Source organism: Apodemus sylvaticus, chromosome 10 (assembly GCF_947179515.1).
Source record: "Apodemus sylvaticus chromosome 10, mApoSyl1.1, whole genome shotgun sequence".
NCBI classification, from domain to species: Eukaryota; Metazoa; Chordata; class Mammalia; order Rodentia; family Muridae; genus Apodemus; species Apodemus sylvaticus.
Window position 1 is genome coordinate 78,825,984 of NC_067481.1, and position 27,323 is coordinate 78,853,306.

Genomic DNA, 27,323 nt, shown 5'->3' on the forward strand with positions numbered 1-27,323 from the left:
CAACAAAGCTACTTTTCTGCTCACTTAATATATTCACTCTAGGTCTACTTAATTCAATTCTGTTATATATGGGAACCAAGACAAACCAAGGCACTGGGTAAGCAATTGTAAGTCAGATGAAAATGCGCTCCACCAGCTAGGAAATTAAATTTGGTGACCCAAAGGATCTTTTGCTGACTATATAGATTGCTGCAAGAACTCTGCCTTCATGTGTCCCAGTCACCGGTGGTTCTTCTGTCAGAACCACAGCTCCAGTTTCCTAGAAGTTGTCTGAGTCAGTTCCCTTTGAGCACACAATAGGCAAGGTTTGGCTTTCGCAAAGAGTTTCCTTTTACAGTCCGCAGGCTGCCTGCGGGCAACCATTTTCTTGTGTAAGAGAGTCTGGCAGTGTAGGACACAATGCTCCTGAACCCTCCAGGCTGCTGCTCCAAACCTTCTAAGTGCTGGAATTAATTCCTGGTCTGCTCTGCCATGATCCCAGTCAGAAACAGTCTTAACAGAGGCAGAGGAGAGCAGTGTAGAGAAACACATTATAGAGAGGTAGCAGGCACAGAGAGAACCTTCACTATCATTTAGCCCTGTTCTGTTCCTTCCTTCCTTTCTATATTTCCTTCATGTGTAACTTTGTGTGTGTGTGTGTGTGTGTGTGTGTGTGTGTGTGTGTGTGTGTGTGTGCAGGTTCATAGGCATGTCTCTGCTGAGAGTAGAGTACCACCTTCATTGACACCCCCCAGGAAACCAGTCCATCTTATCATGAGAAAGGGACTCTCTCGGACTTGGAACTCAGAATCCAGGCTAAGCTGACTGTCACCCAAGCCCCAGAGATCTGTTTTGCCTTTACCTCTCCATCTCTTGAGTTTACAAGCATGCACTACCACGCCTAACTTTTTCATGTGGGGTCTGGGATCAAATGTAGATTCCTCATGCTTGTACCAAAAGGACCTAACTGTCTAAGCCATATCTCCAGCCTCCTGATGTATGATTATTTTCTTCTTTCAATTTTGAGACAAAGTCTTACCAACATAGCCCTGGCTGAACCTTGAACTCACCACCCTCCTGCCTGAGGTTCCCAAGTTATGTAATGTTTAGCTTACACCACCTGGGTTTTTCTTCATCTTTCAAGGTGAGAAATCTCTAGGAAAACTACCAACTTCTTTAGATTTTCAACATCAACAAAGAACTGCACCCACCTATCTTAGCCCTTCCCCCCCCCTACCTGTTCAGGAGCTTTGTGGACATACAACAAACCTCAATGTCTCAAAGACATCATACTAACCATTCCTAATATATGAAAAGCACATGTAAGCTTCAATGTCCATGATTGCAGTCTCTGGGCTGGGAGATCCATCCCTGAAACCCAGGTAAAATGGCGCATTTCAATGTAACCATTCAATGGGTGACAGTTGAATCCCCTTGTGAGTTAATTATCCCCAGAAAACCGGAACTCTTTTCTCAGTGGCCATAGGCAAAGCCTCCAATGAGATTGCCAGGTGGCACATCACATAGTTTTCAAAAAGGAAAATACCGAAGTCAGAAATGAAGGGGAGCCTTTAAAAGTGGCAGCCCGGAGGCGGTCAGGATGGCTGCTGGCTGCTGATGTAGCAGTAGTACTCATTTGAATTCTCCATTTCATATACGTTCTCCTCGATGGTGTAGATGTTTTCCTCAGAACGAATTCTGCCTGCTCCTGTGTTCGCCAGCCCTCCTGGAGGGAAGTTGGCCAGGGTAATAAGGCTGTGACAATAAAAGGATGAAGTTGATAGAAGAATTTCCCAGACAACAGAGAAAAGAGTTCAAAGTGTATACTTCACTAAAGGCAGCAGCCAGGTGACACTCATGACCCTTCACTAGAAGCTCATGGAAAGAAACCCAGACAGGAATTTGTGGAACCATTAAGGACATGTAAATGGATCTGAACTGACTTAGGTATGAAAACAATAAGGTCCCAATTCCAAGGCTTCGTAGGCAGAAGTGTTTGGGATGTGTCAAAATGCGTGCAACATATTTATAAGTGGTTAAGAGAAAGCCCTGTGCTTACTGAGAATTAGACAACATAGAGGTTCCAAGTGTCAAGTAGGAGGTGAAAATAAAGGGTGTTAACTGTTATTTCAACCCTCTATTCACTCCAACAGTTTCAAAAGGAAAAAAAAAGCAATGTGTTATAGACTTAATCAGACAAACGTCATGGCTTAGGTGAACTCATTTGGTTCTGTCTGTTTGTCTTGTTCTTGTTGTTTGAGGTTAGTTGTTTTATTGGTCCTTTGGCTTGGGGTTTTGAATGATTTTTTAGTACTACATTTTATATTTGTTATACAAACTATGGGTTTCACAATGACCTTCTCGTGGCTGTCTATTCTACACTTCACCTGGATTCACACACCTCATCTTCATCTCTTGTTCCCTATTAGTCTTCCATCTGTTTTCACATCACTCATAGGCATGTGCAATTTTTAATTCAAGACAGTTACACACCATCCCGTGCATCTGTAGATTGCAGCAGTGAAAAAAAAATACATATAGCTATTAGGAAACTCCATGCCTCAATTTTCTCATCTGTAGAACATGAGAGCCCTGCTGCAGGGCTGTGGTGAGGAGCCCCAGATCATTCATTTATTGGAGTTGATTATTAGCATTTATCGGGCACTATGTTGGAATTACAATAGTCAATGCCAGAGGGTTACAGTGACAAATAGAACTTAACATTGAGCACAACATTTCACAGATACTGGAGTGATGCCTGTCACCATTATCTATGAATATTATGTTTCCAGTTTCACTTCTATTCTAATACCAGAATAATAATACTGGTAATTGGATATCATACTTGAATTTATATGACGTTTCACATTATATTGTCTCTGGAACATTCTGGGTTTTGTTGATTCTGAGATGTGGTTCCTACACTTATTCAGCAGATAATCATATTTTCCCTTGAAATGTACTGCAATTTTTCATGTATTAAATCTTACTGAAACTGTAAAATCTGGGAGTGCATGTGTGTGGGTATACAGTCAGGAGTAGAGTAATGAGGATCACCTAAAGAGCATTGAGAATAATACCTCCTCATGTTCCATCTCCCAAGATCCTGACTCAGTTGTACTAGGTATGTCCTATATCAATCAGCAAGCTAAGTCCCCAGGTCATGCTAATAGACTGCCACAGTAGGAAATGCCTAGGCTGGACTATAAAAACCTTGACCATAGATGATTGAGGTTTTTCTTCTATCAGTGTAACACCAACATGAAATAGCAAACACCCATTTAAAGATTCAGTTTGTTAGAAATTAGAGACAAGTATTTGATAACAATAAGGAGGCAAATTATACATGTCAGCTTTAGAATGGAGGACATTAAATGTACAACTTGAATTTTCCCTTTATAAACAAAGGAAGCCTAATCTAAAATTTCAAATTTCAACTCAGAATTTCTCAGAAAAATAATAAAGCTATATTATACCCTTTTCCCCATGTCCCACTACCTTTTTCCCATTTCCCATTTTCCCAATTCCCTCTTGCATTATTCTTACCTCAAACTCTGTAACTTCTTTTTCTTATAGGAATACCCTAAGTAACAAGAGAAGAAAATTCAATTGGACTGCTTTTCTAAGATAATTGAAATAAGAAATAAAATTGCCAAGTCCTGCCATATGAAAGGGACAATGTGACACATTTACAACCTCTGGAGATGTGCTGGCAGGACTTGGGCCTCCACAAGTGTTGCTGGCTGCTAAGCATGAGGCTTGGTTGTATAATAATGTACACAATTTACTTTACGTTTCTCCTAAAGGAGATGTTCTTTCCTAACCTAGCCAAAGTTGTCAGTGAATGCTTTCCCTGCCAAGGTTAATGACTCCATGATAATTTGAAGCAGCATGAGTCCAGAAAATGAGGGTATATCTCAGCAAAATGGTGAACACTGCAATGAAGAAACCAGCACCATGATAAAATGAAACTAGAAAAGGTTAGGAGAGCACATTACAACATGACTTTTAAGGTCTGTTCTGAAAGAAAAAAATGAGTCACTTATTATGTAGGGCTGACCTACACAACAGCCCTTTAGGCTGTGGGAAAGAACTCTGAAAACAATTCAAGAATAGATAATTTCTCAACTATGCATAATATAAGGATACAATATGACTTATATGAAGGGCTTCATGTACCTAAATGTACAGAGAGGGCTGCACTAGGAGTCAGCTTGTCGGAAAGATATTAAGGAAAGTGATAAAGAGATGTGAGGAGTGGTTATCACAGGGCAAGATCCCACCCAGCTAAGTATATTGTTTGTGCTTACAAGACAGGCAGATTCCTAAATTCAAGGTCAGCCTGGGACAGAGCTTGTTTAGGCCCAGGCAGGGTAGAAATGGTGATATCAAAGCCAGATCCCACTCAGTTAGCTTATGGTCTATGCTTACAAATGCAGGCAGATCTCTGAATTCATTGCTATGTTTTTTTTTAAAAAAAAAAATGTACTTGCTGTCTTTTCTAAGAATCGGGCTAGGGTCATAAAATGGGATAATCAAAAGGGAACCTGGGGTAGACTACTGAATTGCTATGCAAATAAAAGGCTGGGCTTTGATCTACAAGAGCTGAACTGTCTGGAGATATCTGGAGACCTGTCTGGAGCAGAACACAAGACTATCAACCCCTTTCCTCAGTAATCCTCTACAAGCTGAAACTGGTTCTTGGCATAAAATTGACTGATTAGAGGTTGAGAGTTGTTAGTGAAATTTGGTCTTTCCTTAGAACAAATTAAATCAAATGAGGAGTACTATCTTATGACTATATTAAAAGTAATATTAATGCTTAACTCTTATTTAACAAATATTATGAGGCTTATTCTGCATGTGTAGCATTTCTATAGGCACCAGGGACACACAGTGATAGTCATGAGCTCTGACTCTATGAAGCATACATTCTCGTGAGGAAAGAAGGAAGAAGAATGGATGGAAAGGAAGGAAGGAAGGAAGAAGGACAAAAAATGAGTTTCAAGTTGCAATCCATTGTCAAAAGAAACCAGCACCATAGTAAAATGAAACTAGAGAAGGTTAGGAGAGCACATGAGGATGTAACTTTTGAGGTCTGTTCTGAAAGAAAAAAAATGAGTCACTTATGTCAAGAGCTAGGGGGAAATTACAGGAACAGAGAAGCCTCAGTAAAGATCAGGTTGGTGTCAAAACCAAAACCATGACTAGAACAAGAAAGTGTCCTCCAATAACATCTGAGGGGTAAGCTGAGGCTGGATCCTAAACACCTGAGACAGAAGAGTAAATATCTAACTAATGACCGTCTAGTGACTTAGATGACCACCCATCCTTTACCACTGCTTAGCTTTCCTTCAGCCCTCTCCTAACCAAGAAAATATCAAAGATCAGTTTCCTTTGCCAAGTCTTCATCACTTCTTTTATATATTTTTTTCTGAATTGCGGATCTCATAGAAATGAGATCCTTGACGTACGATAGATATATTTTTTTGTTGAGCCAAAATTGCTCCCAATAATCACAGACATCTTTGTCTTTGTTTTGGTTAATCTCAATAATATCCTAAAAACTCCGTACTTAATTCTAAAATGTCTTCTTTTGGCTTTGAAAACACCATCATTTTAATGATTAGCATTATATAAATTCCATATAAATAATTGCTTTGCTGCATTCTTTGGGGGGTTAAAAAAGTATACATGTGCATGTTATCATTTCTCTTCTCATCATCTAATGGTCTCTAAATTTTATATTCAAGTGATCAGTCCCCCAGAGTTTAAATGCAGTCTATGAGCAAGCCCATGTGAGTATGTATGCAGTTGTTTGTTTCTTGGAAAAACCCATTTACCAAAAAATTGCACAGAAAACAATTGGGAGAAGTAAGGCTGATTTCAATATCTCTATCCATCAATTTGGACACATTCCAAAACACATAGGCATGTATTTGGACTTGTATGTTCCAGGCCAAGGGAGGCTGCAGGCAATCCTGTCTTGTGAAAAGGGTTTTATTTCTGTTTGATTAATGTGCTTGGAGACCATCAACCCATCAAGAACCTGGTTGCACAGACAGGTATCAGTTGTACCTTGTATATTTGATTTTGTTTATCATAGTTACAGGACCTGTCATTCTTAAAGCCCTTGTCAACTTCAGATCACAGTCAGGCTGACCAAGTTATCCTGGTTTTTCTCAGATGGTTCCAGCTTTACCAATGGAAATTCCATATTTTAGTAACTTCAGTCCTGTGAACACCAGAGATGGCCTATCACCCTATAGACACCATCCTTCTTGTATGTTAAGGAGAAAGGCTCATATAATATATTACACTCTGATTGATGCCATCTCTGCTCTCACAGAAAAGAGAATAAATAAATCACAATTATGAAAATCGGCAATGGCTTGGGCTGATGAAAACATCAGGATCTTGAGTATGATAGTGGTCTCCACATACAATAACCAAACTGACAAAAACTTCTGAGACTGGGTCTCCTGCAGCCCAACCTGGCCTGGAACTCACTGTGTGACTGAGGATAACTTTGCGCTTCTAATTCTCCTGTTTCTACCTCCAGAATAGAGGTTCTCCACCTTCCTAAAGCTGAAACTCCTTAATATAGTTCTTCATGTTGTGACTCTCAATCATAAAATTACTTTGTTGCTATTTCATAACTGTAATTTTGCTACTGTTATGAATTATAATGTAAATATCTGATATATAGAATATTTGACATGTGACTGTAAGTTGAGAACCACTGCTCTAGAGAGTTCTGGGATTACATGTATATGCCACCACACCTAGTTTTATGGGTCTCCAGAGATTCCTACATGCTATGAAAATACATTACATGCCCAGTCCCAAAGTCATTTGTTTAAATAAAGACATATAACTATGTGTGCTGATGGCTGTGAGGAGAAAACACAACTCAGGAATTTCAATCATGGTTCAGGGTTGAGAAAGCAATATAGAAAACATAGAAAGAGGTGGTAATGTTGGGTTTCCTATTAAGCATGCACATATGTATAATTTAAATAGAGTAGCTTTTTTAATTAATTAGGGAGAGACAGAAGAGAGGATGGAGAGATGAGAAAAGGAGAAGGGGAGAAAGAAGAAAAGAGGAGAGGGAATGGAAAGGGAAGAGAGGGAAGGAAAGATCAGGACAGGACAGGACAGAACAGGATAGGACAGGACAGGTCAAGAGAGGTCAGGGTTTCCAAGTACTTCTGCCCACATGTAGAGGCCAGAGAACTGTCTGAGGAAAAAAGTCTGTCATCTTCTCATCCTCTACCATGTCGGTCCCTGGGATCAAACTCAGGGCATCAGGCTTGTAATAGACACCTTATCCTACTGAGCCATCCTACCAGCCCCCAAATTAGTTTTGTATACAAAGATGGTCAATCTTGGTTGTCTGCCTGGACTTAAAGGTCCAGATTTGTGTCTTGCTCACCATGAAACCTTGAGAACTGAGCTGCTCTCAGCAAGCTTTATTCTCTTCTGCCCTAGACTGGGAACAAATCGTACTACTTAGGCCACAAGATGATGATGATGGAGAGTAAGACATTGGACATGGTGTCTACCTGACATATAGAAACTTCAAATGATTACTTGCTAACAGAATTGGCAGCATCTGGAAAGACAAATGAGTATCTAGTCTAACCACCTCTAGGCTTACTTGAAAGATTGTCTTTCTATCTAGGTTTGCACTGGTTCCTATAGTAACTGTTTTATTTGTTTGTTTGTTTGTTTGTTTGCCTTTATTATATGTGCTTTGGTATCTTACCTATACATATAACTAAATGAGAGTGCCAGATCTTGAAGTTACAGACAGTTGTGAGCTGCCATGTGGGTGGTGGGATTTGAACCTGTGTCCTCTGGAAGAGCAGTCAATGCCCTTAACTGTTGAGCCATCTTTCCAGCCCAGTAACAGTTCTTTATCAGAAAGAAAACTGAGCAACATCTAGCAACTTACATTTAAGGATTAAAACACCAAGGATAAGTGCCAGGGCCAGCCCAGCAGAGATGCCTACTCCAATGTAGACAGCAGTTCTGATAGTTTCTCCAGAGTCCTTAATTTCATCAGCCCACGTGAAAATTTTCTGGAGGAAAGAAAACAGGGTTCAAGTTCATGATGTCCAGAAGTTGGTTATATGCTCACCCAGTCCCATGGTTCAAGGGTCAGACCACTCTTTTTTATGGCTTCTTGGGATGGCAGGAATGATGAAGCAAGATACCCTTGATCTGTCTTCTAGACAAGCCTCAGTCACCAAAGAAATGAAATGGATTAGCTTGATATTTGTAGGTAACAAGAAAGTAAAACACTTGCTTCAATGTTGTGCATCTAAAAGTGATGTTTTCTCTCACCTGCCCCATCCCTAACAAGGCTTTACAGTAGAATCCAACTGGTTCAAAACTATGTTCAGAGGGAGGGAGTTTCAGAGTGTCTATATTTGATGTCTTTCAAGGAAACTTCCATCCACACGCAAAAAAAGCAGTGTTGCAAGAGCCAGGACTTTGCAACTACACAGTCGTGGGTTTAAATTTCCTATCTCCAAGAACTTAGTGACCCTGTGAGGTGACTGAGAAAATTAGCTAAGAACCAGTTTTCCAGGAGCCATTCTCACATAGATCTCAAAGCCCCCTCCTCTCAGCTGTTTCTAATCTGCTTTCTCTAGGCTGCTTTTAGAAGAAAATGTACTAATTTAAAGATTAACCAAGTAAGCTAGATGGTCAGTACATGCAGAGCTCACCCGAGTGGGCTAGAACAAATGAAGCTCACCTGTGGCTAGGTTACCATAGCAACTCCTTTCCACCTCACCTCCTCACGATCAATTTATAGTGCCAAGTTCCTACAGCAATTGCCAATTCTTCCCTGAGATTCTGAGAGGCAATTCTGAGAAACTGTTCCTGAGAAATGATGCTAGCCCCCTGAGATTGTTCTCCGAATACAATGACTTTCCCCCTTCACACCTCCCTACATCTTGCATGCTTCCCTTTAAATTGCCTTATGTAAAAAATAAAATTTGACAGCTTGATCAGAATACTGTCTTGCTGTCCGTTTCTCATATCTCTTGTCTCTTGCCTTCTCCTAGGTGCTCCCTGTTGACTATCTTGCAGGTCAGGACACCCATTCCTCAATACATGCTCAGTCTGTGGTAAATACCATTGCTGTATTCTCGTGTTTCTCATAGGAAAGAGTCACATACAACATCCTATTTCTAAAATTCAGTTAACATTCCACCTTCAAAGGCAATGTTAGTAGAGGCACTTTTAAAACAAATAAGCCAACCGGTCATGGTGATGAACATCTGTAATCCCAGCACTCAGGAGGGGAAGGCAGGAAAGCAGTAAATCCGAGGCCATGAACTACTATGAACTATCAAGATCCCACTTCAAAAAACCAAACCTTACCCGTGCAAATATGGGAAACACTAATTAGAATCAGTAGATTATGCACAGCAACAACAAAAAAAGATGCATACTTTGGAGAAGACACATACTTGAGAGGGATCTGGGAGGAGTCGGAAGGGGAATGAGGTGAATATTATTGAAATATACTATATTCATATACAAGAAGATCTAAGAATAAATAAGAACTACATTTAATACCAATACAAGAACACTAAACAATAAAAGCAATAAATCTCGAAAGGTGTCCTCCATTTAATCAATACACATTACTTCTGTAAAAGCACAAGTCCCATGTACAAGGCACCATGTGCTAAGCACTTGTGGACAACAGAAGTTCTTAGATGTGATCACTATCTCAAAGAAGGGAGAGACAAGCTCAAGATGCCAGGCACTGATTGTGAGCACACAATCACAACTGAATTAATTGAATGCAAGCGTCGAGACCTGGGCCTAAGGGTTACTTTTTATTATTATTATCTATTAATTATTGGTGTATTTATGCATGTGCATATGTGTGCCTCCAGAGCATGGTACAGGACACAGGAAGCATGGTCAAAGTACAACTGCCAGGAGTCAGTTCTCTCCTACCATGAGTTCCAAGAATCTCACTCACAGTCAATCAGGCTGTGTGGCAAGTGCCTTTATCCGCTGAGAAATTTCACTATCCAGTCATCAAAGAATTTTCAAGTTTCTACTACTACTAGGTTGCTTTTTTGTGGCTTTTTTTTTCATTCTAGTTCAGTATATAATAGATCAGTACATAAATTCATGGCTCTGGGTATTCCTGAATGGTGTCTTGTCACAGAAAAAAATGACTTAAAAAGAAAACCAAATGTAAAATATAAGTTGAACACCCGAGCACTGTGGAGATGGAGGAAGGATGATTAAGAGTTTAAGATCATCCTTAGCTACATAGTAAGTTTAAGATCAGCCTGGGCTACATGACAGCTTGCCTCAAAACCACCACAAAATCCAAGTGGAAAAACTTGAAGAGAATATCGAGCAACTTTCCAGAGTGATACGTAGTTGTGACGTTTGCAAAGAGAGATGAGTTCTCCCTTCTTCTTGAGGCCTTTCCACACTCTGAGTGTGCCTGGCACCTCACAGTCTTATCATCCTTCTATCAGTAACAGGCCTATATGGTCAGACTGTCATTGTCAACACAGAAAAGCCACAGAGTGTGAAGCCAAGGAGGGCAAAAGCTTTCCCACAAACAGGGTGGCGTGGAAAAGGAAGACTCCACAAGCACAAAGCGAGTGTACACACAGAAGTTACTCACCGTTCTGTTGTTATCATGGAGGGTCACCAGGGTCTGTGTCTCTGCCACACGCACACATACAAAGAGGAAGAAGTAGATAATAGTTAACAATGGATTTTAGCTCCAAATCAAAGAAAAACTTTCAGCACACCAGTAACCCTTTTAACTACTAATTATTCTCCACATGCTCCACAATAGTTAGAAGAGCAACAAGACACTGAATGCATATAAACTAGTCTCAGAGAAATGTCCTTTCACATAGATAATAAACCCCATTACCCATTAGGTCTCAAAACCAAGACAAAAGGCTGAGGTGCCTAGGTAACATACCAAAACAGACCTGGTCACCAAGTTCTCCCAGCATCCCTAATTCCTTACCTGCTACAGGGTATGGCTGGCACACCCTGCTCCTACATCAAACTCTCCATCCCAGGACCTGGGCTGCCCTTCCCTAGAGATCTAGCCATCTGGGCTACACCAGTCATTTCTTACCCTTTTACCTCCTGGCCTCTTGGTCTGCTGGCCTCCTGGCTCACCCCTCCCCCCCTTTCCTCACATAGCCCAGCTCAGGATCATGTTCACTCTAGACTCTCCCAAGATGTCTCTTCCTCTGGCTGTGCTATCCCTCATATCTACAATAAACCTTCTCCCATACCAAACCTAGGAACAGTCACATCCTTCTTTATTTTTTCGTTTACCAGAAGATTTGTACTGAATAAGTTCTTGGTTTTGTCCACAGGGCCTAATGAACGCTACGGCAATCTAGTAACATTGCTAATGTTCAGTCATATTCTGATTACACTTTCAAAGACACAAAACTCTTGAAAAAGTTTAACCTTTACTCATTGGCAAGGTATTTAGTTGTTTCCAAATGGAGCTACAGTTCACTGGGAATTGAGCATTTTGCCAAACATTTTTAATGAACTTTTCTCAATCAGTATTAAAAAGACAAACTCAGGGAAAATGAATGACTGAGAGATGAATTCACCAGGACTAAGTGATAAATTGTCATCAAAGAAATTGAGAAGGAAATTAACAAATTCCTTAAATTGAATGAAAATAAATACATCATAACCTGCAGAATATTATAAATGCAGTTATAATAAGGAAGCTTATATATACAAGCTTTTTATTTACATATATAAAAATATTTATATAAAATAAATATATACTTTTATTTACATATGTATATGTAAAGGCCTACATTTAAAAATTCAAAGAAAGCACAAGTAATAACTTAATGATGTGACACAAGGTCTTAGAAAAACAAGAATGGAAGCAATAGAAATTACTGTGGAAAGTAACAAAATAGCAACAAAATGGCCAGGACAAAGAATCTATAGAAAGACAAACCAAATTAGTAAACTCTTAAACAAACTAACCAAAAGAGAGAGAAAAGACCCAAGTACATGAGGAACTTAGAGATAAAAAGGGAGATACTACAATAGTTTCAAATGGCATACAGAAAATCACTATGACATGCTTAAAGAACATATAATCCACTAAACTGAAAAATCTAAAAGAATGCATTGGTTTCTAAACACATATGACCTACCAAAATTAAGCCAAGGGAATCTAAACCACTTAAGGAGATTTATAGTGAACAATAAAGTTGAAACCATAATTTTTTTAAAAATCTTCCAGTTAAATTGAACCCAGATGTGTTCACTGATAAATTCTACCAGACCTTTAAAAATATAACTAACATAATGTTCCTCAGGTTACTGCATGAACTATAAATGGAAGAAATGCTGTCAAGCTCATTTTATAGAACCAATGTTGACTACCCTGATACCAAAACCAGCTAAGGACATAACAATAGCAAAAGGCCAATCTTCCTGATGAAAATCAGTGCAAAAGTAATTACTAATAAAATAGCTGCAAACCAGCCAGGCAGTGGTGGTGCATGACTTTAATCCCAGCACTTGAAGGCAAAGGCAGGTGGATTTCTGAGTTCGAGGCCAGCCTGGTCTACAGAGTGAGTTCCAGGACAGCCAGGGCTATACAGAGAAACCCTGTCTCGGGAAAAAAAAAAAAAAAAGCTGCAAACTTTCCAGCCTTCCAGGCCAGCTAGCCAGGGCAATATAGGAAAACCCTGCATCAAAAACAACAACGGCAAACAAGCAACTTGCAAACCAAATTCAATAATAAAAAGAGCTTGTTTGGGGATGAAAATGGCTTCATCAACAGGGATGGTTCACCATATGCAAAACAATAATTGTAACCAATTGCATAAATAGATTAAATGACTTCTCAGGACTTTTGGCTAAAATTGAATGTGGTACATTGTAAGAACTAGAGAAAGCCCGAATGAATGTGCTGTCACCATGGCTCTGGCCATGTCAAGGGCTCCATGGGAGTGCCAAAGCCTTCCCTGGATGAGGCTCAGGGTTGGCAAAGCCTTCCTTGGGATTCAAGTATGAATGCTGACAATGAGTTCAGAAAATGTCCACAATAGCTTTCTCCCTACTTGGTGTTTGCACAGCCAGAAGGTTGCTCCCTTCCAGAGCTTGCTGATACTGAGATTAGCTGGCCCTGCCTCCTGTGCAGCCATGTGTAGTAGCCCCTTCTCCCTGCTCAACTCTACATAAAAAGCATGCTGAGCATCCCAGGTGCTGAGGGTACAACATCCAAGAGCCCAGGCCACCCAATCCCAGCTATTCTGTGGGTCTATGTGTTTGTCTGTTCTTCATTTCCTCACTGCTTTGATGAGGTCAAGTCCCTCGAGTTGTGCAAGGCCATGTCAGGACATAGAGTCAAGGAAAAAAATCAGCTGATCATTTCAGCAGAATAGGGAAGGGCCTGTGACAAGGTTCCACGTGCCTTTATAATAAAACAGAAAAGATTGAGAAGAAACCAGTCCTGGAAGGAACATACTTCAACATAGGGGCTGTGGGAGGAGATGGTCGGTGGGTAAGTCCCTGCCTAGCATCCACAGAAACCCTGTTTGATTCCTAGTACTGCATAAATTAAGCATGAAAACCTATGCCTATGTTCAGGTACCAGGAGGATCAGGAGTTCAAGGGCATCATTGACTACAAAGCAAGTTTGAAAATATCAAGGGCTACATGTGACTCTGTTTCAAAAAAAAAACTTATTAAAAACGAACATGCCTCAATACAAAGTTTATAAACAACAACCCTACGACCAACATTATAATAAATGGAGGAATTTTTTTTAAAAAGAACTTTCCACTAAAGTCAGGAACTAAACAGGCATGTCTACTTTCTTCATTTTTATCCAACATAATCTTTGAACTCTTAGTTAGCACAAATAGGAAAAAATAAACAAAGGGATATAAATAGAAAACAGAGTCAAAGTATTTCTATTTGCAGATGACACATTTGTGTATATAAGACACACTTTACCTAAATCTGAAAACTCTTAGAGTTGATGCTTAGATACAAAAAATCAATGCGCAAAACTCACAGCTTTCTTATATGCCAATAACGAACACAACGAGAAAGAAATCAAGAAAACAATCCATTCACAATAGCTGCAAAAAAAATAAACTACTGTTGGTGTCATGGCACAAACCTTTAAGCCCAGCATTTGGAAGGAAGAGGTAGGCAGATCTCTGTGAGCTTGAGGCCACCCTAATCTATATGTGAGTTCCAGAGCTACATATTAAGACCCTGTCTTACAAAAACAAAATAATATAGGGGCTAGAGAGATGGCTCATTGTTTAGAGGCACTTATAGCTCTTGCAGAGGACCTGAGTTTAGTTCCCAGCACCCACATGGTGGTTCACAATCTTTTATAACTCTAGTACAAAAGGATCTAGAACTCTTTTCTAACATCTGTTGGCACCAGACACACAAACAGTACACTTACAGACATGCCTGCAAATACCTTTACCAAGAAAGCACACACACACACACACACACACACACACACAAAGCTCTACAACTAACACCATAATGCAGAAAGATTTCTCATAGATCAGCAGAGTATAGGTTCCATGCAATCCCCACTACAATCCAAATGACCATTCTTCTCAGCAATGGGAAAAGTCCCAAACCTCAAAGACCTCTGATAGAATAGCAATCCTGATCTCAGTTCGCATACAGAGACCCGGTGACAAGCAGCATCAGACTAACACAGACAGTTAGCTCAGCTGAATTGGGTGGAGGACCCAGAAACAGCACAGCCGCACAGCCACAGACATCTGCTTTTTTTTTTTTTTTTTTTTTTTTTTTTTTTTGGACCAGCATGCCCAATACATGCAATGGGGGAGGGTGGACAGCTTCCTCAACGAAAGGTACTGGGAAAAAAGATTTCTGTGTATGAAATGCCAAACTTCTCACTCAGTGCAAAATCATTTATACATATGGAATGAAAACAGAGGCAAGACTGTATCCAGAAAGAAGGAAACTAACAAGGATGGGGATAAGACTGAGAGAATGAAGGAAGGATATTGTCAGAATAGATGACATTCTTGAGTAAAAAATGTCCGTAGAACACCTGTTCTACATATAATAATATATACCAATCAAAACTTTAAGTAAAAAAAAAAAAGCAGTAAAGCAACTGTTCTTTAAAGGGTAGAGACTTAGTCATTTTGGACAAGGGAAGAAACTGAGAATAGGGGGTTACACCCTGCTTCATGAGTAAGAACAGCTTCCCACGTAGGTGCATACAGCTCATAGCTTTAAAGCCACATGCTTGACTTTGATGCTCTCAAGAGCTTCACCCAGTAATGTCAGCCACATGAAGAGTCACATCTTCCAGCCACCATCTCTCCTTTGAGCTCATTTGTAACCGGGTCGAGGGGACAAGGGCAGAAGCAAGGCAGGAGCAGGAGGGGAGCCTGCAGACACAGCATCGGGGAGACAAAGAGCCCTCAGCTGCCAGAGGACGAAAGAAGCTCATTCCTTTTCCGGAGTCAAGAGATTGTGAAAAGTCACGGTCACCTTTCTGGACCTTCAAAATCTAAACTTTTCTTGTTCTTAAAAGAGAAAGAAGTGTTGTGTGTTTTTCAGGGTTCATAAAGGCTTCCAGGAAATCTGCGTTTAGTAGACTGTGGCTTAAACGGTATAAAGACTGTCTTGGCTTAAAATTATTTATGAAGAAAAACAAACCAAACATGCTCTGGCTTCGTTCTCCTTACCTGAGAGGGATTAGAAGCATGGAAACCGCAGGGGGAGGAACTTCAAAGTAAACAGGAATCTTTCACCACATGCAATATTTGAAGTGGAACTCGCACTTCTGCTTCCCCATCTTTATGACTCTTGGTCTCAGTGACAGCGATTGAATTGTTCTCTGTCTGTCTCTCTCTCTCTCTCTCTCTCTTCCTTTTTTGAGACCCTGTCTCATGTATCTCAGGTTGCACTCAGACCCTCCCTATAGCCAGGACTGGTTTGAACTCCGGATCCTCCTGAGTGCTGGGATGGCAGGCCTGCCTGTCCCACCACACCTGATATATGAGGTTCTAGGGATCAAACTCAGGGCTGGTGTGTATACTAGACAAAGACTGCCAATTAAGCGAAACCTCCAACCCTGAATTCTTTACTCCCCACTCCCATTTTATTTTGCTACAAACATGAACAAGAGATGTCTGTAACATTATTTTTTATTTCTGTTTTTCCCAGGGAACCTAAGACTGCACTAGAGCGTAAGCAGCAGGAAGGAGAAATGAAACAGTTATAAGTGTTGTATGAGTAAGTATGACATCATATAGATGCCCTCATTACTGCCTACACTGCACTTAGGTATGAGGCAAGGTTCTTAGCACTACTCCTCTTTTTATTATTTGGTTTGATTTGGTTTTGTTGAGACAGGGTCTCTTTGTGTAGCCCCAGATGTCCAGGAACTTAGTATGTAGCTCAAGCTGGCATTGAACTCACAGAGATCCACCTGCCTCTGCCTCCTGAGTGCTAGGATTAAAGGTTTGTGCCATTATACTTGGCACTAATCTTAATATTATGTATACACACCACTATCTTGCCATTTTTAGGAGAAAAAATAGAGCTTTATTTTATCTTACTGTGGGGTCTGTGTGTGTGTGTGTGTGTGTGTGTGTGTGTGTGTGTGTGTTCATTGATGTCCATATGGAGGCTAGAAGACAATCTGTGGCAATTCTCCACCATTCTGGGACCTGAAATCTAACTCAACCTTGATAGCAAGGGGCTATACCTGGTGCACTAATACAGTAACCCAGAAACAGGGTGCTATGCTAGAGAACTCTGCCCATGACACAGACTATGAGGTAGAAAGCTGGGACTCAGAGAAAGCCTTCTCTAAACCTGAAGATTCCCATGGAGTTCAGTCTTGGCTCCTTCGATGAGAGAGGAACACTCTTGTTCTGTTTTCTGTGTGTTTAATAAAGTCCTTTCTCACTTTTAAAGGCCTACCCTCCTAATATTCAAATATTAACTATACTTGCTTTCATAGTAAGTAAAAAATGTCATAGCTATTCATATGACTTATCAATTACTGGCATAGTATAACATTTGCCTTTAATCTATCCCTTCTTCAAAATAGCACAACAGCACACAGTGGAAGTCTGGCAGAACTCCTCTAGTCCACACCATGCGGGTGTCCGTAGGTTTCCACTGCATTTAATTTCCTTGCTGAGGACATAATAGAGACTACCTTTCCCTACAGAGCAACTGACCAAGGAAGGTAAAGTCAATAACTTCAATACTAAAATATACCGATCAATAGCTGAGTTCCATCTGTGGACCTGCTGCTTTGCTGCAGGCTTCACGTGTCTTACCCTGTTTAATCTTCACAACGACCTTCTGAGGACGGCTCTGGAAGCCTCCCTGCAGCAACGAGAAGCCTAAACTTCCAAGAGTTGGAGCAATGTTTCTGAGTTGGGAATTAGCAGGGGGAGATTTAGGACCCAGCTTAATGTCGCTGCAGCCCCGGACCATTTTCTCACCCTGCCCTCTGGCCTCATCGACAGCATTTGTGACAGGCACTGATGCACAACAGGAATGCACTGTGACCATGCAGCCGTTTCATTTTCTTATTGAAATCTCACAAGCTGTAGCTTGTGAGATGTGTGCCCTGATGAGATGGAACTTAAACTACTTTTTCTCTCCCGTTAAGGAAAATGAATAGTGCTTCATAGAGTTTAAAAACAGAACTCTACCCAGAAGTAGGATGAGATTAATATCCCCGATCAGTGTGCCCAAGGACAGCCTTTCCTGTCCAGTTTTTCTTCTGGGACAGCTTTCTACCTCGTGCCCTATGAGGACTGTGGTTTCTCCTTCCTCCACTGGAATCTTGGGAAGCTAGAAAGGGTCCTGAACGTCACCTAATCAAACCGTTAGCCCCAGGTATAAGCAACACTGCCTGCTCAGAGTAAATAAGAAAATAATAAAGACAATGCTGGCAGCCTTTCCCTTTAGACTCTGTCAACTTAATATTCAACTAAAATAGAACAATTTCTTATTAGAGGTTTTTTTAAAAAAATAAATAAATTTTATGTAAGGGCCAGAAATGGTTCCATGTATAATGGTACTTGCCCAAGACCTGAATCTGATCCCCCTGGTCCTATACAGTATAAAGAAAAAGCAGGTGCCTCAAAGTTTTCTCTTGTTGCCACATGCCATCAATGACACATGAGTACACACACACACACACACACACACACATATACACACACACATACACACACACACACACAGAATGTAATAACATTTTTAAGTAAGTTAAAGCCTTTGTGAGTTGTAAGCCTTGGCCTTTAATAGCTAAACCATCTCTCTAGCCCTAAATGACTTTCTAAATGAAGCAGTAGTAAATATTGCCATCGAAATGGCAGTAGTAAATATTTCTCTTCCTTTAGATAGCAAAATCTATGGATATCTAGAATAAGTTCTCCATGGTAGGGGCAGGCATTTTTCTGAGACAGGAAATCCAGAAGTCTCCAGACCCTGCTCTTTGAACAGAAGAGGAAGCAGAGACTTAGAGAACTGAAAGGTCTTGTCTCAGCTCACCGGGTTAATTTGTGACTCAGAATCCTAACCAGGAGGCTAAGAGGTGGTCCACCACCTCATTTATCTCAAACAATATTACAAATGCCGAGGGGAGAAAAAGTGGTTTTTCGTAGCTATTTATCATATTCAAAGCTCTGTGAACTGAGATAAGCACACCCCTGTGCTTATGTCTTACCTGAGCCATTTCCTGAAGTGGTTAGAGTTCTCGGAGAAGCTGTAGTAGAATCTGCATGAGCAGTCTCAGCTGGGGTGACCTTGGCTTGAGTCAGAAAACATTATTATGGATTAGGGGATTTTTTTAACATTTATTTGTTGGGGAGGGGGCGGGTGGCGGTAAGAAAACAACTTTCAGGAATCGGTTCTGTCTTTCCATAATGGGAGCTGCAAAGACAAAACTCAGGTCATCGGGCTTGGTAGCAAGTGCCTTTATTTACCCACAGAGCCATCTCACTTGCCCAAGAGTAAGGCCTTACTTACTAAGAGCTTGGTTTATGTCAGGGAACATTGGCAGGGCAGAAGACAACATCTGCAAGAGGATAAATGAAGAGGCACAAACCCTTACCTCCAAATCTACATGGGCACATTCACTGAGAGTGTAGTGCGTAATTCAGATGTGTAACAGCAGTGAGATGCATTTACCATTGCTGCAAGCTCATTAGTAACGGAAGTAACATCCATCGGAGGTCATAAAACTCTGTATAAACACCAGCTTATAGAATCCTTCCAGTGGCCTATATGATAGATAACTGTATTTTACAGCTGAAAAGGTCATACATTTGAAATAATGTTCCAATATTAGAAAATTAAAGAAGAGTTGGTTTGAACTCTGCTCCACCTGGCCACAAAGCTTAATTATTTAAAACTCTTAAATTCTTTGATTTGTGAAGTGATGGGGATTCAAACCCAGGGACTTTTGCTGAGCTACATAGCTGACCCTATGTTAAAACCTAACCTATCTTAAAACCCATGAACATGCACATATACATCTTCTTAACACACACACACACATGTAACCCAGTGGTTCATATTCCTGGCTTACCTAAAAGAGATTTTTGTGTGGGGGAAAAAAATCTAGAATCCATCTCCAGATGTCTCTGGTTTCTAGGTACGGCCCAAATACCAAGAGGAGATAGAAAGATGCCACAGGATATTTGATTACATTGTGAACTCAGAGATTGTGTTGTTTACTGGATAAACTTGTCTTCAGTTGTGGTGTGACTCAGCCCTAGCACACCCCTTTAATCTGAAAGCTTTCTGTTTATTGTAAACAGGATTAAATAAAGTCAACAACAGGATAAGAGGCAGAGCGAGTTGACAGGGAGTAAACACAGGAAAAGCCATAGAGAGTGAGAGGAAGTCAGGATGGACAGAGATACACAGAAAGCAGAAGGGAGCGACATTCATTCTGAAGGATTTTTGAGACGGTGTGGAGAGAAGAGCTTCCATTTTCTTTTAGGACACCAACTTTGGAGAAAGGTCAGCTGTGTTCTTTCTCTGTCTCTCTGAGCTAGTAGGCTATTACCCCTCCCCAGTCTTTATTGGTAAAATTGAACATTTGAGACTTTATTTAAAACATTTGGTGCCTGATGTGGGACACCCTTTGCAGCCACAGTCTTTTCTACCTGGCCTCTTTGTTCCCAGAATAATGAGACTTAATTGCTTATGAATAAATGCCTAGACCATAGCTTTGGCATGTTCTCCGACTGGCTCATAACTTATATAACCTGTTTATTCTATGTCTGCCACATAGTTGGTCACCTCTCCTCAGTTTCATGTGTGTGAATCTCTCATAGTCCAGGGTGAAATCTCTTGCCTCTGACTCTCTTCCAGAGTTCCAGTCTCTCTACCAGAACTCCACCTATTACTTCCTGCCTTTTGCTAATAGACCATCAGCTTTTACTTGACAGGTGATGCTTCTACACAATACACAAGAGATTCTCTCTACAGAAAGATTGTAAGAGCCAGAGGCAATAGATAACTCCAAGGAAACTGGACTACTCTACACTTAACTTCACAGAGACAATGATAGCACTCATAAGACTTGCACAGACTCAAACCAGACGAAATCCCAACACTGAAAAGGAGAAGGGGACAGGGGCTCCCACTCCTCTTAGAAGCTATTTGAAATTGATGCCAGCTGGGAAAGAGAAAATCCAGTTTTCTCCAAGGGAGTGTCACTGGGTATACAAGCCACATTCAAGAGCAAGTCCCTTGCCCGGAAGTAGTTGGCCAACACAAACATACTCCATTTGATTTTATGCATTTTGTTTTGTCAAATATTTTTCATCTTATTGATTTGTGTGTGTGTGTGTGTGTGTGTGTGTGTCTGTGTCTGTCTCTGTGTGTGTGTGTGTTTAGGAGACAGAAACAACACAAAGTTGTATGGGCAAGAAGGTAGAGAAAACTGATCAGAAGTTGGAGGAGGGGAAAATATGATCAAAATGTAACATATAAAAATTAAAACAATGTTAAAAACAGAAATTTTTCATGTGATACTGAAATGATCAGTCAGGGTCTTGAACCTCTGCTCTAGGCCTTTCTTACCTTTCTGTAGACCATATTTCTTGAGTTTGAAAACATATGGAAGCTACACCACTGGCCTTCACAGGTGAGGCCTATTCATCCACGTCTTTCCATCCCACCCCACCTGTAGCTAGAGAAGTCAGACATGAGAATCCTCTCTTCCTATGATATCATGACTCACAGGGATGCTGATGGACAGCGATGACATGGAAAGGTCTACTCACCTGGTTCACTGATGTCTAATTTCAGTTCTATTTTTTTATCATTCATAAGACCAGGGAATTGTATCCTGCAGCAGTAGGTCCCACGGTCAGCTAGCGTCACATTCTCTATGATGAGGGACACGTCTCCTTTGTAGATATTCCCCTTTAGCTGGTATCTGCTGGATTTCTTAAATGTCACACTTTTCCCACCAGTACTGAGCAGCGGATTGCTACACTGTGACAAAGGACAGGTTCCCTTGCCCCAGCACACAGGCACAAGTGTCTCAGGGGAACGTGGAGTGTAGGTGCAGGACAGATAGGCATTCTTTCCGACCTCAACTGTATAAGCATCTTCCATAGACCCTATACAGAAAGGAAAGGAGGGCCAGATGGTGATGGAGGTGGGTCCACTTCTTCAATCAATGCATCACAGAATAAAAGAAGAAACTATGGCTGCCCTATTGGGAGAAGGACTGGCTGTGCCAATGATTCTCTGACTTGAGAGGTAGCAGAGTCCTGCTGAAATACCCATTAAGATTGCACAGACCTCTGATCCTGGAGCTCAGCAGGTGGAGACAGGAAGATCCTGAGTTAGAGACTAGACTGAATAATGTAGCAAGTTCCAGGCTCGCCTGAGTGATGAAACTCAGATAAGAAATTGCGTGACCAGGAATGATGACTTAAGCCTGTATTCCCTGTAAGGAACCTCAGACTGTACTGAGTCTGAGCCAGCCTGGGCGACCTAGGCTCGTTCCCTAAGATGTGTGCTTCCATTAGACTGAGATGGAACATGAGATCTTGCATTTCTCTCAGTTTCTGTGTGTCGTGGCGTCCTTGGCACTGGACAGCCCTCCTCCTTTATCAGATTCACAGCCCTCCAATTGTAAATGGTTTGAGTTAATGTGACTCCAGAGCTAATGGAGTTGACACTTAGGAAAATGGTCATTGTTGCTGAGGAAAATAGCCCACGTAATATGGACTAGTTGTTAATTAGAAAAGACAGGGTAACCTCAGTCTCCCTCCCTCCCTCCCTCTCCTCCCCCCATCCTCCTCTCTCTCTTTCTGACATGAATAGAACCCCCGACAAAACAAAGTTAGTGGCTTTCATATTTGAAATTCCTCATATGTTTTATTGAATTTTAAAATAAATTCCTTTGTAATAACATACAAAGTTATGTGCAAGCATAACTCATCTCCCAACTCTTAGCATTTCACAGCTTCCCTTTCTAGAGCCCAAACATTAAAAAAACATCCACACACTGCTGTCTTCCCTGGCAACACTTGCACACATGATTGTTTGCCTTGATTCTCTCTTTAGCACTGTGATTGCCAGCAGCCTATATGAGGTTGTTCAAGTAGGCTTGTGTCATTCTTATGTCAAATTTATTTACCTGGTCCCACACTATTGGACATTTAGGTTGCTATTACTATGTAACAGCATCACTGTGACCATCCTTGTATCTTTGCCTTGCACGCTGAAATAATCCTCCAATTGAAAAGGTCCAGGCCCGTACTTACTTGCAAGTAGTAGTTGCAGCAGCAGCAGGACACAGTTGAAGATAAGACTTGAAAACATGAGTACTTGGCAGGGGAAATGAAAGGACCAGCTCTGCGTAGGGATAGCTTTAGCTCTTCAGTTGAAATGGCACTTCCTCTAACTTCTGAGTAGCCAGAATCACGAGTGCTAACCACACCCACCGAGGCCAGTCTGCTCCCCAGGATGTCTGACCTCCAGTGATTCCCATGTTAACACTACTAATCTAGTCGCATCAGAGAACGGTCCAGTTTTATGTAATGTCACACTAGACACATCCTGCCAAGGCGCTCTGAGGTTTCTTACATGAAATCAACAAGAGGAAGCTGTATTTCAGAGATAGAAAAGTATTAGTCATGGCAAGAGGAGTCTTCTAACATCTCAAATAAAATAGCCTGAGATGATCCATGTACAAACCCAGCTGGTTACCAGGGAACAAAACAGAAACATGTTGTCGATCATGTGCTCTGGTGTAGTCAAGTCAATCTCCATCAATCAGGCCTGTGACCAATGTTCTTGAAGCATCTGCTTTGAGCCAGGCAATGGACTGGGAGCTAACGAATAAAGCAGTGCTAATATCCACTTATCAGTGAATGCATACCATGTGTGTTCTTTTGTGATATCCAAGAAACAATTCACATATCAAATGATGCCCAAGAAGAAAGAAGGAGAGGCCCTGGTCCTGGAAAGGCTCAATGCAGCAGTGTAGGGGATTCCCAGGACAGGGAAGGAGGTGGGAGGGGGTTGATTGGGGAATAGGGGGAGGGAAGAGGGCTTATGGGACTTTGGGGGAGGGGGAATCCAGGAAAGGGAAAATCATTTGAAATGTAAATAAGGAATACATCCAATAAAAAAAGAAAATAATTGGAACTAAAATCTTCTGGAAAAAAATTTAAATAAAAATTTCATTAATAGATTTTAACCATTTATAGATAAGACATTGTGCTAGAACTTTTATAAGTTATAAACTAAAAAGAAATATCAAATTGATTATGTTACTTTCACCAGAACAATGACATTATAATTTCAATATAAAAGCTACTACAATAAAAATAATTTAAAATAAAAAAAGAATAAATCAGTGAAGTTTGGCATCGTGGTGCACACCTTTAATCGAAGCACCTGGGAGGCAGAAGCAGGCAGAGATCTGCCTTTGAGGTGGGCTTGGTCTACAGAGCAAATTCCAAAGGCTACACAGAGAAACATTGTCCAGAAAAAAAATTAACTAATTAACTAGCCAACTAAGTAAATAGATACAGTGGTAGTTGTTATGTCCTTATCTTTACATTTATGGACAACTTGAGAGCTCAGTTGTCATCCTTGGTCTAATACACTTTAGAATGTAATCTGTAAGTTTATTGTATCTGAGAATCCTTGGTTATAATGGTATTATGAGGTAAGGAGATTATCAAGACACCATTACGGTGGTGAGTGCATGCTTGTAATGCCAGCACTCAGGAGGTCAAATTAAGAGGAACACTGAATATGAGGCCAGCCTTGACTACATAGCCATCCTCTGTTAACAACACTAAAGCAGTTGTGTTAGTACTGTATGTGATGCTTCATAGCTGTTCTGACTTTGACCTTCAAACATTCAAAATCTTCGACTTAAGAAACACATACTTCCTGCTGCAATGCTTCTGGCCCATGGTTTGGACAGAGCTGATTAGACTTCTGTATTCCGTTGCATTCCATCTCAGGCACATGAGGAATCCCCTCTGTTTCCCTGGAAGGAGGGGGGAACTTAGAACATGAACTCTCAGAATGTGTTAAGTTCTAGCCACGTCATTTATGACCATGGTACCACATAAGACTTCAGCACTCTCAGCCATTAGCAAGTGACATTTATCTAGACACCTTCAAGACGGAAGCTTTCCCACAGAGGGAAGTCAGCTCCCAGGCTGTGTAATTTCTGAAAACCTGGTGGGTTTCCGCTGCGTCTGCCCTTCCTGAGCTCCCTGCCAACTTGTCTTTAAGCCTGAAATGCATTTAATCTAACCCTGTTAAAACATCTAACTTGTTCAGCGTGTGAACTTCCATAGCATCATGGGATGGGGGCTACTCAAGAGATGCTACTTAATTTCCTCACTTTACAGACAACAGAGCCAAGAGAGGGGCCAACCCCAAGGCTTGTGTTGAGAGTAATAACAAGCCCCCGAGCCCGAGACTTGCACTAAAAATTATGTTGCAAAAATTCAATTTTCTTTTCTGTCCGTCTATATCACTATTAACAACTTGCAAAATAATTTCTGTATAATGAACAGAGGATTAAACCTGAAGTTGAGGGGCCATATTTACTAAAGCTCTTTGGCGTAGCTCCTAAGGCACCAGCATGCATTTCAGTGTCTTGTTACATTTAGTGTCTGGCCCTGGAACTGCTACTGATACCAACTGCTTGGCTCGGTCCTGCTTGGTTCTGGTTTATTTGACATGAGGTCTGATGTAACCGAGGTTGATCAGGAACTCTCTATGTAGCCCAGGGTGGCTTCAAACAAAACCCACACATTATCATCAATGCCCACAAGTGCTTGCTGACTGGAGCCGGATGTAGCTGTCACCTGGGAGGCTCTGCTAGTGCCTGACAAATACAGAGGGGGACACTCTCAGCCAGCCATTGAACTGAGCACAGGGTCCCCAATGGAGGAGCTAGAGAAAGGACCCAAGGAGCTGAAGGGGTTTGCAGTGCCATAGGAGGAACAATGATATGAGCCACCCAGTACTCCCAGAGACAAAAACATCAACCAGAGAGTACACATGCGGTTACCCATGGCTCCAGATGCATAGGCAGCAGAGGATGGCCTTGTTAGACATCAAAGGGAGGAGTGGAACTTGGAAAGTTCCTGGTCTTGGAAAGGCTTAATACAGCAGAGTAGGGGAATACCAGGACAGGGAAGCAGGAGGGGGTTGATTGAGGAACAGAGGGAGGGGAGATGGCTTATGGGACTTTTGGGGGCGGGGACCAGGAAAGGGGAAATCATTTGAAATGTAAATAAAGAATAATAATAATAATAATAATAATAAAAAGAATCCAAAATTACAGTCCTTGGAGGGTTTTTGCCCATACATATGATTAAAGCAGATAGTCAGTGTTTTATTGAGTTATTAAAAAAATTGATATTTAATTCATCTTCTTTTTACTGTTGCTATAATTTTTAGTCGTTTATATTTTGGTACAGAGTACCAATATGTAGGTCAGAAGACTACTTGTAGTCAGCTCTGTCCTTCTACCTAGTGGGTCCTGGGGATCAAAGTCAAGATTTTGGCTTGATGGTAGATTGCCTTTGCCCACTGAGCCATCATCTCCCAGGCCTAGATTGAAACACCATGGCCAAGAGCAAGCTAGGCAGGAAAGGGTTTATCTGGCTTCCACTTCCACATTGCTGTTCACCACTGAAGGAAGTCAGGGCAGCAACTCAAACAGGGCAGGATCCTGGAGGCAGGAGCTAATGCAGAGGCCACAGAGGGAGTGCTGCTTACAAGCTTACCTCAAGTGGCTGGCTCAGCCTGCTTTGTTCTAGAACCCAGGACACCAGCCCAGGGACAGAACCCACCCACAGCGGACTGAGCCCTGACCCATTGATCACTAATAGAGAAACTGCTTTATAGCTGGATCTAATGGAGACATTCTCTCTCTCTCTCCCTCCCTCTCCCTCTCCCTCTCCCTCTCCCTCTCCCTCTCCCTCTCCCTCTCCCTCACCCTCTTCTTCTTCTTCTTCTTCTTCTTCTTCTTCTTCTTCTTCTTCTTCTTCTTCTCTCTCTCTCTCTCTCTCTCTCTCTCTCTCTCTCTCTCTCTCTCTCTCGTAGCTTATGTCAAGTTGACAGTGCAAGGAAGGCCCTTATCTGTTTTCTATTATAAGGACACTTCAGAAGAGGTAACATAAAGAAAGGGGTCTTACCGGGTACTGTTTATAGTCTCTGAGACAAGGCATCAGTGTTGCTTCAGTTCTGGTAGGATCTCACAGAGACTAGCATCACAGTAGAGGGAAGGTAAGCAAGAGACAGAAATCACATGACCATATGACGAAGCAGCAAGCTGAAGCCAGGCAGAGATCCCAGCCTGCTTTCTGTAGCATCCATCTCTCAAGAATTCTCAAGTTCCTACAATAACTACTTTTAGTCCCCCTAAGGGTATCATCCTCCCTGAGACCTACTCAATTTCTCCCTTGACTTCACCAACAGGAAGGTCTCATCATCTTTCAAATACACAAACTATTTAAGAACTAACAGCATCCAAAACAGCTACCTGTTCAAATGAATAAAAAGTTGCAGGAATAAACAAAAACAACAAAAACCTTTATTAAGAACCTTGTCCCCGCCCCTCCGTGCCTAGCAATCCTTTAGACTCCTGCTTCCCTTTAGTCTCTGGAAACATACAAAAAAGTTAAAATACAGTCTTACCCCTTTTCATTTTATAATGTTGTCATTAAGTGCATGAAGGAAAGAAAGAGACAGAAAAAATAGAGAGATACAGGAGACATACAGAA

General features: G+C 41.2%; 1 protein-coding gene across 2 annotated transcripts; it reads right to left on the minus strand.

Moving 5' to 3' along the window:
* Positions 1–1,005: 1,005 nt before the first annotated feature.
* Positions 1,006–23,097, minus strand: LOC127694666 (hepatitis A virus cellular receptor 2 homolog). 2 transcript variants are annotated; one of them, XM_052196239.1, is made up of 7 exons: positions 22,824–23,096; positions 21,327–21,668; positions 18,755–18,838; positions 10,655–10,695; positions 7,937–8,063; positions 3,526–3,562; positions 1,006–1,734 (listed from the first exon to the last, which is right to left on the minus strand). In XM_052196239.1, the coding sequence occupies exons 1-7, from the start codon at positions 22,879–22,881 to the stop codon at positions 1,575–1,577; spliced, it is 849 nt and encodes a 282-aa protein (XP_052052199.1). In that variant the 5' UTR covers positions 22,882–23,096; the 3' UTR covers positions 1,006–1,574. The 2 variants fall into 2 exon arrangements, with proteins under 2 accessions (XP_052052199.1, XP_052052200.1); XM_052196240.1 differs by lacking the exon at positions 18,755–18,838 and having other exon boundaries at positions 22,824–23,097.
* Between the last annotated feature and the right edge of the window lie 4,226 nt (positions 23,098–27,323).

Bases quoted from the DNA above. Each gene is read 5' to 3' on its own strand.
- LOC127694666 (XM_052196239.1), bottom strand. From the start codon at position 22,881: ATGTTTTCAAGTCTTATCTTCAACTGTGTCCTGCTGCTGCTGCAACTA. The intron at 10,696-18,754 runs GTAAGACATAAG...TGCGTGTGGCAG, and splicing joins CACTTCAGGAAATGGCTCAG to AGACACAGACCCTGGTGACC. The intron at 1,735-3,525 runs GTAAGAATAATG...TTATTGTCACAG, and splicing joins AAGAAGTTACAGAGTTTGAG to CCTTATTACCCTGGCCAACT.